Source organism: Corapipo altera, unplaced genomic scaffold (genome assembly GCF_003945725.1).
Source record: "Corapipo altera isolate COAL_440 unplaced genomic scaffold, ASM394572v1 301, whole genome shotgun sequence".
Classification (NCBI taxonomy): domain Eukaryota; kingdom Metazoa; phylum Chordata; class Aves; order Passeriformes; family Pipridae; genus Corapipo; species Corapipo altera.
The window spans coordinates 4,025,543-4,037,484 of record NW_020884926.1 but is presented as its reverse complement, the minus strand read 5'-3'; the positions used below and the strand labels follow the sequence as shown (position 1 = coordinate 4,037,484).

General features: G+C 43.6%; 2 protein-coding genes across 4 annotated transcripts in view; one reads left to right on the top strand and one right to left on the bottom strand.

The window, feature by feature from the left end:
• The window catches only part of ANGPTL7 (angiopoietin like 7), a 5,878-nt gene extending 1,690 nt beyond the window's left edge, over positions 1-4,188 (bottom strand). Inside the window, exons 1-4 of one of the 2 annotated variants that reach the window (XM_027658046.1) lie at positions 3,731-4,188; positions 2,037-2,140; positions 1,505-1,699; positions 531-729 (exon numbers count right to left, since the gene is read on the bottom strand). In XM_027658046.1, the coding sequence (XP_027513847.1) occupies positions 531-729; positions 1,505-1,699; positions 2,037-2,140; positions 3,731-4,115 (883 nt within the window). In that variant the 5' untranslated portion in view covers positions 4,116-4,188. The remainder of the gene's footprint in view (positions 1-530; positions 730-1,504; positions 1,700-2,036; positions 2,141-3,730) is intronic. The other variant, XM_027658047.1, reaches the window with a different exon arrangement.
• Positions 1-11,942, top strand: part of MTOR (mechanistic target of rapamycin kinase) — a 62,092-nt gene that overhangs the window by 22,139 nt on the left and 28,011 nt on the right. The gene's annotated exons all lie outside the window — the stretch shown is intronic.

Genomic DNA, 11,942 nt, shown 5'->3' with positions numbered 1-11,942 from the left:
AAAGGGCAAGATGCAGTGAAGATAATTATCTTTGACAGAACTCAAATAAAGATAGTAAATCGAATGAAGAGAGTAACCTCATTAGAGGCTTGTAACAGGGTAGGAATAAAGATCACAAGTCAGGTTGAACCTGGAGATGGGTGTAGGATAGTAATATAGAAGAGTAATTAGAGGTCCCTAATACTAGAACTTGAAAACTCAAAAAAATATGAGAAAAAATAAGAACCTGATAAATTTTCTGGAATAACTTCCTGCCTCACTGAATTGCATCAGCAGCTTAGACAGTGTGGCTGGGTAACAGTGTGTGCAGCTGAGAGCACACACCAGGTCATTTGAAGGTACTGATGTCTGTAACACACAGTCTGGCTCAGCCTGAGCTGCCAGATATCCTATATCAGTGTGTATCCCAGAGATCACCACCTCTCCCTCGATTTGCCGCCCAGATGTTACCATGGAAATAGGGTGACTGGGGCTCTCTACACCTGCCCCAGGCTGTTCTCTGGGGACAGGAAGGTGTTTGTGTGCTGTACCTTTGCGGAACTGGGCACAGTCATCCACACACTTGTCGTTGTCCTTGTCCTTCGTGCTGAAGGCCGTGTTGTTGTGGTACCGGAGGGAGTCTCTCCCGGTGTTCCCGCTGTAGTTCCCCACAAACAGCCTGTAGCTGTTGATCTCATTGCTCAGGGTGAACTGCTGGTACTGGGCATAACGTGTGTTGCCTTCCCAGTCCTGCCACAGAACAGGGGAGAAGGAAGTGGTGCTGTTAGAGCAGTTATGAGAAAACTCCACCATCCGTGGTTATATACATACACTTTTTCTGCCTCAGGCTGCAGGACCTGCTCTGTTAAGGCAAAGGAACTTTCCAGAGCAAAGCATGATCCTTCCAAGTCTTATCTGCACCTGGTATTAAACAGTGTCCAGGAAACCTGATGTGCAGCTCTTGCATTCAACATCCTTGTCTCAGTGCTGCCTCAAGTAATTTTTTTTCCTCTCTGAAACAGGGACTTTATATCTAAAAGCCTTTCAGCTTATGCACATCCCATCCCTCTAAGCTGTTGTACCAGCTGTAAACTGGTCTAAGCCAGACCCAAGCCTTTAGTAAAGTGAAGAAATTGTTTGAGGGTAATAAAAGGCAAACTGGAAGGAAGTGCTGCAAAAGGAAAAGACTCAAAGGCTTGAAAACTTGATGGGGCTTCTCTTTTTAGATTTTTAAATCTGAGGTGGTCAGCAGTTTGATCTCTGTCTGCAGGATTTCCTAGGTCCCCACGTGTTCCTGGAGACACAATCCATATGCTGGCAGAAGGTTGTCCCACTGACTTTGCACAGTGGAGAACATCTGCCTTGTCCTTGAATGTATCCCTGGGTTGATCCTACCTCCTCCTCCTGTAATTAAAGCATGCAAATTCTTTGAGCCTTCTATGGAGGTAGGAGATGGGATCTGCTGCTGGGCACTCACTTTGTGCAAAAGACCTGCTGCTGCTGAAATGAAGAGCTCATTAGTTACCTCCAGCTCCACTCTCAGGACAGTGGGGCGTCTGGAGAGCCGGTAGATGTTTTCATTTCCCAGCCAAAAATCTCCCCTAATATTTCCAAATCCTTCCTTGTATTGTTTCCAGTCCCTATTGAACGATGTCAAACCAACTTTGCGTCTCTGGATGATAGTCCAGCCACCTCCATCTGTCTCCATGTCACAGAACACCTGGGATAGAGAAAAAAAGGCAGTGGTTACTTGTCAGTAAACTTAGGGAAGGTCCAGTTCTCTTAACACAAGACATTGTTCCAGATTTCACAACTTGGAGAAATTTTTATTCTGTTTAAAACTCGTGGCAAAAAATTATTAAATGAATTTTCCCTATTTCTATTTTCCCTCTTGAGTGTCCACTCTTTCCTTCCTTGAGGTTTGCCTGCAGAAAGATGCTGATTGCAAGTGCAGGGTGTCCTCACTCAGTGTGTGCTCTTTTCATCTCTGTAGATAAGCATTTCTAGATTATATTTGAAAAGACACATAATATACATTGTGTGCTTATGATCCTTACCTCCAGATCCGGAATCCCCAAAAATTCATCGGGGGGTAGCTTGTAAACACCAGAAATTCGGTAGTTCCTCTGGTAAAGTGATGAGCAGTCATAGACAGCATCTACTTGAATCAGAACCAGAAAGTGAGAATCTGAACAGCAAGAACTCCTCTCCTGTCAGGGTGGTTTCTGTAAAGCTTAGTGTGTAATGCAAGGAGTAATGAAGTGAAGAAGGCTTCCCACAAATGTGATGTTTTCCTGAAATGGTCTAGTTTGGAGCAGTGTATGCGTTGGAAAAAGATGTTGTAGCACTGGGACTTTGTGATTTTTTTTTATTTTTTTTTTTTAACCTCTGCTCTGCAAAGAGCCATCTCTGCTTTCTCTTCACATTGCTATTGTGTGTCTGTGCTGGGAGACTTATCCAATGTAATAATGGCCAGTCCTGCTGCCAGGTGCCTGCTTTGTGTGCTTGGCCAAGCTTGGTGGTGAGGGATATTAATTCTGCACTGGAGCCTGGGACAGAGAAGGTGCCTTTTAGCTGCAGTCAGTCCATCTGTGCAAAGTTCCTTTCCTCCTGGTGCAGGAGCTGACTTGAAGGTGGTAAAATGCACGGCTATTCTGAGGATAAATGAGCTGAAGCAAAGCTTTATCCTGTCTGACAGTTTTCACTTTAGTACAGACTAAATGTCTCTTACCTGGTGAGGGGAGACACAGCTGTCCTAAATACCTGCTGGGCCAGTTGCTGCTGTGTGTTCCTGTATTTTTTTTCTAAACTTTTTCCACAGCTCCAAAGAGATTTGTTATGGTGTAACTTTCTTTTTAAGACCTACTGTAAACAACGATGTGTCAAAACTGACCAACTGGAGCTTTTTTGTAAGAAGAATTAAGTAAACGGATTTCAAAGTTTTTCCCTAAAGTTAAAAAAGAAAAAAAAAGTCTGAATGAAGTCTTTTGGCAAACCCAGTCGTCCCAGACAACAACAGTGTCTTTTAAAAGAAGTTTTAAGCTCTTTGTGGTGAATTTAATTTTAAAAGAAAAGTCAACAAAGGGGACTCTTTCTTCCAGAAGTGGCTTTACAGGTAGCTGACCTAAAAGTGCACCTGCATTCCACATTTAGTACAGGCCTGTGCAATTGCTGTGTGCAGTGAAATTTCCCCTCAGGGAGGAGAATTTTGAAGAATTTAACTGTGTTCTGGCTAGGCTTATATCACAGTTTGTGTCTTGCATCATCTACAGCCTTGAACTTTTGAGAATTATCATTCAAATAATGGATCACTGTTTTTTGTTCTGGTTCAGAAATAGTCATAAAGATAAAATTACAAATCCTTAGTAATTCTTGGAAAGCATTTCTAATTGTTTTAACAGCTTCTGGTCCCCTGTCAGTGCTGTGAACTCAGGGGATATGACTGCCAGAACCATTCCCTGGCAGAGCCAGCTCCCATTCTTTTACTGTTGGTACTGTAGTGCTCAGAAATATCAGACTGAATTCTGTACCATACAAATGTGCTGTTTCTCAACTCCCTGATAACAAATCTAGATATAAAAACACTGGTTTTCTCAGGACCCCCATCCTCCAGGAGCGCTTCCAGCGGCCATACTCAGCGTGCCCCCGTGCTAGTCACGTTAGTGGCAGTGGGAACTGGTCATTAGCTGTGTGTTAGGAGGTGTTTGTGGGATAGGAGGTGTTTGTGGGAGCCTGGGGACTCCCTCCTTACCAGCTGACGTCTGTGTGACCGTCTGGGCCGCCTGGAGCTGCATGATGTCGATCTGGTTGTTCATTTCAGAGTATTTGCTCTCAGCGTCGATGAGCCGCGACTCCATCTGCTTGGTGCTGCCCTCCAGCTCCATCACCTGCATGACCACGTTCACCCAGTCCCCCTCCTGCTTCTTGCTCAGCTCCTGCAGCATCCTGCTCAGGTTGGCCACCTGCAGCTTGAGCTCCCTGACCTCCTCGCAGCAGCCCGGCACCTTGGGCTGAGCGTTCCCGTTGTTGCTGAGGGTTCTCCTCTTGGGAGGTCTCTGCAGCAGGGCCGGGGAGGTTGCCAGGGACACGGTGACAATGCAGAGCCACGCCAGCTGAGCCGTGGATCTCGCTGGCATTTTTGCTTACAGCAGCAGAAACCTTCCAGCTGAGCGCGCTCTGAGAGCAGCTGGGGTAGGTATGAAATCTCCTGCAGCAGCCTGGCACCTTCCTTGCTTCCAGGGAAGGGAGTCTCTGAAGGTGGAGCCTGAAGAAGTGGCTTTTTTTCAGACCCCTCCTGTCGGACGTGCACTTTGGAAGTCTGTCTCAAAGCATCTTATATACTATTTTTCTGTTTACCTCCACCCCTCTGAAGCTGTGGAGGGCTTGCTGGCCCCTCCCAGTTCATCTGGTCATATCAGGTGTTTACAGGGTGCAATTGGAACAGGTTTCAGCCAAGAAAAGTTGGGGAGAGCAGCAGAGAATTCCCTCAGTTGTGTCTTGAAGGGGTGTTGGAAAAGGCTAGGAAATGAGGAGAATTTCCAGCAATTATTGCCCATTGGATTGGAGCCCTCTTGGTGACTAGTTCTGGCACTTCAGTAACAGTAGAGGTCCAGAATGTGAAAAGGCTGTTCAAACAGGATGGGTTTATACAAGTTCAGGGAAGGTAACTCCCTAGGAGGTAGCCCTGGCTGCTGCAAGTCCTACTAATGCATTCCCCAGAAACTGTAGGGGGTAATTCTACGCTTGCAGTATTTCTTAATTTAGACAGTATTTTAGCAAGTTAATCAGTTAAGCATCTAATCCCCCTCTCTGTACACTGGTGTCTCTACATTATTAACTTTGTAGAATTCAGTGCTGTTCTTTTTAGAGATGGGATATCTGAGGGTAGGATGGAAAGAAATCTGCAAAATATATAAGTTAAAACTCTGTTTATTCATAGTGAATAAACACTGTGAAGTGAAAGGGCATTAGGTAATAGTGGAAGTCTACTAAAACTTGACAAGAGGTGGGTTTTTTACAGGCAGCATGATCTAATTCCAGATTCTAACAAGATTTTGAGAGTAAAATCTATGGGTAGTTAAAATGTCCACAGTTACAAAAAGAGTAGATTTAAGAGTAAATCTTTAGACATTTAGAATTGATCAAGTATCAGCTGGCTGAGATAGCCGCTTTCTCTCCTCTTTTATATCTTTTAACAGTTCAAAAGTTAATTATAGCAGTCTGATCCCCAACCAGAACCTTTTCAGCAGTGGGACAACCTTTTGCAAAAGGTCTGCAGGCTTTGTTCTTAGATCCTGAGGGAGAAGGTGTTTCACCCCTGGCCACTGCTCTGTCATTGCCCAACATGTTCTTGCATCTCCCTGCAAAGTTTCTGATTATAACTGGCAGAAATAAGATGAAATGAAGGTGGAAGTGGCTCATGTATCTGCTCCTGGGGTAAATGCTGTGAAAGCTTCTTGGTGTCCAAGAAAACAAAAGAAAGCTAATCTTGCTCCTTTTACAAAGGGCATCAGGACAAACCCAACTGACACATACTGTCCCATCTGGGTGTTTTTTGCTGATCCAAAGTGGCTGCAGGATTTCTGCTTGATTAGGAACCATTGGAAAAGCCTTACTGATCTGACATCTGCTTTTAGAGAAATAGAAAGCACAGTTTCTTGTTGATGCAGTTTCTCTCCTCCTCAGCTTTGATACACTTGTTGCTTGATGCTTTCTTGCTGCCTCTGATTTGCACCACAGCTGGTAATAGTTTTTCTGCAGAACAGACCCACAAGGGTGCAAGGATTTAGGGGGATGAAGGCATCAAAGCACTGCAGGGGTGGAATGTGAATACAGATGTTTCCTAAACCTGAATTTTCATACAGAAAGGACAGGGGATCTTTTGGAGGAGGTCAGTGATCTCCACACGGGCAGCGTGGGTGTCGAGTTGTGTGGTGGGTGACTCCTGTGTGCTGTGCTCCAGGCAGAACCACTGGATCTGTCCTGTCAGCTGCTGAGGCTTCTGTGTGGGACTGGGAACCTGAGATACTGCCAGAGGTGTCCAAGTACAATTTGGTTAAAGCACCGAGGGCACCTCCACAGCAGAGCACAGGCTTCAGTCAAGTTTTGCTGTGGACATTCCAGAAACCTTCCATAGCAAAATTGCTTTTTATACATCAGACCAGAAAGTGCCACTGCACATGGATGAAAGCCTGACCTTTTTGTTCTGCCTCTAATCCTGTCTGAGCCCTCTTCCAGCTGGAGCTTCTGTCATTCCCAGGGGCAAATTCTTCTCCAGCTTCCTGTGATGAGAAATGTGTTTTTGTCAAGGTTGGAACAAAGAATAGGACAGGCCAGACTCTGACTTCCCTGCCCCAAAAAGCCACTCTACTAACACCCCCATTGTGTTACACAGGACTCCAGCCCATCCTGCTGCTGCTCCCACTCACCATAACTCCTCTGTCTTGGGCAGATGTGGAAGAGAGGAGCCACTTGTAGGTCCGTGCATTCCCTCTTTATACAGATTTTGGAAGGATCTAAGATTCAGCCAAACTCTAAAGTAACACACAAATGTTACAAAACAGTGCAGAAAGGCCTCCAAATCCCTTCTCTAAATGGGAGTATTTAATTGGAAATGAGACAACCGGGGTTTTATTTGGGATTCAGCCTCTAATTTGTATATCCCAATGAAAGCCGTCTTTCTTCTGGGTACTTTGATTTACCTGTTTAAAAAGAGATAACACTTTGTTCTGTGTAAGGGTGTGACAACAGACACATTATGCAGGAATGGAAAAGAGCACAACTCTTCCCATCTGTCCTTGCTTTTGAGGAAGCATTAAGAGAGATTTGGGCAGAGACATCTCTTGGCAGAAACCTCAGCCTTAGTGGAATTTGACTTCTTTATAAGTGTTTGAAAGATGAGTCTCTCCCAGTTCCCTGGTCACTTAGGCAGCAATAGCTCCTGATGGTGGTCACTGCCAGGTTAGATCAGCTGTAGAAGCTGACAAAAGCTGTCCCACTGTTCTGTACTGGTTGTCTTTCAACTTGAATTCAGGATCCTGTCACATTTTGGACAGAGGTGTAGTTTGGAGCATAGCTAGGGAGAAACTAGTTCCATAATTACTGAATGGGTCCTAGTCCTGTTTTTTCCTTCCTCCCCAGTGGTGATGGAGAAATCAAATATCATTTGGTCTGAAATCTCAACACCCTGTTTTTCCCCTGTTATATTTTGTATGTGGGAATATTCTGCTACATGGAAGCTAAAAAGATGAGATCCTAAAGTCAAGAAAACGATGCAGCCCCTTTTTGACTCTGTTTATGATGTAGGTTTGAAGTGGTTGGGAAGAATTGAGGCTAAACATGGTTTCAGTTTGTATGTACCATATGTTTATAACGTTGGTTGATGTTACTGAATTCAAATATATGAGTATTACTTGATCAGAAGCAGTTACCTCCTGTCCCTGGAGGGGCAGATTAAGTCAGAGGTGGGTTTGAAAGACTGCCTGCTCTGGGAAGCTGTTCTGGCAGGTGCATGCAAAGCTGAGACAAGAAGAAAAGCTCAGTGCCCTGTGGCTATTTATTTGGTAGCCAGTCATTGCAAAACCCTTAATATGCATCCGGAAAATGCTTCGAATCTGGAATTCCTGGTGCTTGCTGAGATGGCAAAGGCTCCCATCAGCTCTCTGCTGGCAGGTCACTGAAGTCCACACTTGGTCAGAGCTCTGAAATACCACTTTTCCCTCCCAGGAAGTGGGAAACTGTTCACCCCTGGCTTTGGAGATGCTCATAAATGCTCCAGCATTTACAGCTTTACAGTCAGGACTGCACTGGAAACCTCTGAAGTTACAGGGGAACAGGTGGAACAAGGGAGAGGGTCTGATGAGAAACAAACCCCTCATACTTCCTGCAGTCACCTGTGATTTCTTTTTTATTTAACATATCCACTATTTGCATGATCAATACACAAAGACTGACTCTGTGTTTCACCTTTTTCTGCTAAGTATCTTCCTTGGCAATTTTATTTTTCCCAATTAATAAAAAATAGCTGGTACAAAACCTTCTGCAGCCTGAGCAGCAGGGCTGGCTAGGAATGTTACTGTCATGGTTTTCACTGCTTTTTCTTTCAAAGCTGATGAATGCTTTTATTTGATTTGCAAGCATTTATATCAAGATAGGGAGCCTGGCAGGTTTTTAAGCCTGTTAGCAATGTGGTGTGTCCTTGCTGGAAGCTGAAGGGCTGCTCTGGCCTGGAAGCCCTCAATCATCACAACCCTGTATGGAAAACAGCTCTTTCCTGGTATTGGTTTCCCAAATGTGTTTGTTCCCAGCCTGGGGATAGTTTTTAGTGGCACGATGGACATGCATTGGTTTTTTGAGCTGTTTTGGGGTTGTTTTCTGAGGTTTGCTGAATCAAGGACCCAGGGATGCCTGAGCACAAATAAACTGTAGAACTGGGGAAACTGGCCAGCAAAGCCAACTCCTTTTGCCAGAGGATTATCTGTTCCCCCAAGTCTCCACAAAGCAGCAGTGCCTTCCACCTCCAGTCCCAGAAGCAGCTCCAGCACTTCTTCAGAAAGGAAAACAAGCTTGACTTGGGTTGGTAAAATCTGTCACATGGAGCATCTTTTTAAACAAACTTGGGGAGACTAAACAAGAAGACAAACTCTTCCTTTTTTTCAGACTCTGTGGACAAGCTGCTTTATAGCAAAAATGAGGTTTCTCTATCAAGTTCTGAGATGCATTTTGGCAACAGGAGATGTGTGTGTTGCCTCCTGAAAAGGCTCTGTTTTAAAAAAAGGGGGGTGTTAATTTTTATGAGAAGATGAGGAGCGTCTCTTCTGTCTGAATTCTTGAAAATTTAATATATTTTGAGTGATAGAGAATATTGTCAATGTCAAAGCTAATGGAAGACTGTAAAGCTCCCAGGGATCTATAAAAGAGAATATTTTTAGTAAACATTATACATTTAAGGCTGGGATTTGTGGAAGAGGAAAGTCCCTCATTTGAGCTCTCCTCACACTGAAGTCAAAAAAGTTGGTTTTCATTTCCAGTTCATGTCTTATTTCTGTTTAAATACAAGCAATAGGAGTATATTTCTCTTAAATATTCTTCTCTTTTGTGATTCCAGCTCAGTGTGCTGCATTTTAGTTGTTTGTACACGTGGGATATTTTGATATCTTAATCATCAAACAGTAGGTTTATGTAGCCTTTCACTACTAATAAAGTTTGAACATTTAAGATTTTTGACCAAGGGTTTTATTTTAGGGAGTTTACCAAGGGTAGTCACCTTTTGTAAGGATAGAATGACAGAGTAATTGGAAAATGTTTTTCTTCAGGAGGCTTGTCACTTTTTAATATCCTCATCATGATCAAGTGCTACAAATAGGTGGGGATTGGACATTATTCTGGCTAAAGTGCAGATATTGCTTAATAAATAGGTGGGGAAATATCTGTAATCTTGGGTTTAACTGTCTTCTCAAAAACCTTTCTGTGCCAGTCTCATTTCGTTATCCAGCTGCAGCATTGTGCACTTGGAATATAGGAATTACTGCTTTTGTCATTGTGATTGACAGCAATTTGAATTCCACTGCATTATGGAATTATGCAGTGAGTCCAGGTGGGCCAGACTCAGAGCAAACCTTAGTGATAGGAATCAGTTTTGCAACTGATTTGTCTTCATTTTGAAGGAAAGTATAAGGATCTTCTGTTGCTTCTTGTAATCACTTTGTATATTGACTAAAATGTGGAATGAAGTGGTGGGTATTAAACAGGGAAATTAGTGCATTAGTTCAAAGTATATCAGAGTCTAGTTGATGTGACTTGGGAAATCTTGTTGTTCCTGTGGTCTCCCATTTTAATAGTCTGGCCTGCAAACGTGGGACAGCTGTGTCTTGAGGTAGTTTCAGAATATTTTAGGAATGTACATTGGCATTTAAAATCTATAATTTTGCAATATTTCCCTGGAGCACCAGTACTGGAAGGCTCTGGCAGCCCAGCCCAGGCTGAATACTGAGGGATTCAGTGACGTGTAACTTCTGTCCCACCAAACCTGTCCCCAGAAACTTCCCAGAAAGAAGGTGCAGTGATGTTCTTTTATTCCCTGCTACTGAGCCTTCGAGTAAAGTAGGGGATAGTGGAAGGGATTTTTAGCTTCTGAACAAAAATGAACTGTTGAATATGTTTCTACCCTCAGTGGATATGGAGAACAATCGATCTTCTCCTTTAATATTAAACTTAATTTTATCCTAAACTAGAGAAAACTGCAAGGACATCTCCCAGTAAACAGACTTAAGTTACTGTCTGGCAAGTCAGCCAACAGCATTGTTTCTATCTTGAGAGATGTTTCCCCACCTTCTCCTTTAATCCAGAAAGATTTTGTAGTTATCTTTTTGCAGATGCAAGGAGAAATCTATCCCCTTGATTCTAATCCAGTAAACTGCCCTGATTTCCAGCAGCAACACTGTGACTAAAACCCCCTGGCAACTCTGCCTGGCTGGAATATCAGCCCTGGGGGCCTTTTCTGTGTGCCTGGATGCTTTTCTGCAGTGTTTTTCATGCTGTTCAGTCTCCAGCATGGTAACTAGAAAACAGCTCTGTGGTGTTTTTAGGGGTGTTATGAAATTTAGGAAGCTCCTGCCTGAGCACAGACCTCAGCAGGTCTGCAGGGAGAAGGGCAGTGCCTTCATGGAAGGAAGGGGAAAGGAAGCACAGAATGTCATAATTTTTAAATGTGTCTTTTGAATGTACCAGATTAAAATAGTGTATATCCCAAATGGGCTGGGAGGGGGGAACCACAGCATTCACTGCTTTGGCAGAAATGATCCTCAACACAGGGAAAAGCAGCTGCCAGGAGATGTCCCAGTCACAAAATTACCTCTCATTGCTCACTGTGTTGCTGGATCATTTGTTATGGAGAGTAATTTATGATTATTAACAGCACCAAGGTATTGGATCTACTACTGTGTCTTCTTCTAAATCAAAATCTTTCTCCTTGTCCTCCCCATCTTTCCCTTCCCTTTGCTTAAAACTAACCATAAATAGATTTGAAACACTTAATTCTACTCTGAGCAGCCAAGAAAGTAAGAAACAAAAGGAGTAATTGAGTGCACCGGGGAGCAGCAGCAGAAGAGCAGTGCTAATTGTCAAAGAATGAAAGATAACAGCCAATTTGGTCAGGGAGTGTTGACAAGAAAGATAACTTGGAAGTAATTAACTGCCTGACGTGCTGGAAGTGATGTGTCTGCCAGTGGCTCTTTAAATCATCGGGGTATGAGACGTGACAGCCATTTATCACTTTTATGAGGCACTGCTGCCTGGCTTTCCCTTGGGAAGTGTGGAGGGAGCAGGAACTTTGACTGTCCTGCTGAAAAATAGCCATGGGTGTATTTCAAGTGCTTCCCATTGCTGGGTGCTGTCATCTCCAGCAGGGGTTGTGGTGTGTTCTTAGTCTGCCTAAACGTGATTTCAGCTCAACCACTCTGAGGTCCTGTTTCCAAGAGTATTTTACTTGACATTCCCAGGTATCCAGAATATGTCTTGGAGCTTGATCCCTTAGTTGTCATGAAAGGAAGCTTCCACAGGCAGAAGAAATGTAGCTCTCATTTGAAAATTTTTCCCTTTTTTAAATCTGTTTATCACCCCCTTTAATACTGTAGGTTTGCTTGTCTCTTACTGATCAACAGGCCTCTAATAGCGGGGAAATCATGCAGATATTCTGATTGTGGCAGGCAAGAAGGGACATTTCTGAAAGCTGCCTGTGCCTGCAGTCATATTCAAAGACCAGTGAAAATCTCTTTGCACTGTTCTCTGTTGCTATATTTCATTTTGTTAATGACGATGCTTCCATTCCAAGCATTAAATAGTGCTAATATTGGGCTGTGGGGGTGTGTGTTGTAGGTGCTCAGGTGTTGTCATATTGCTTTGAACAACTTGCACTTCTTGTTCTCCAGTGTCACTGGGGAAAGAGGAGAGCAATGAGCCAGACG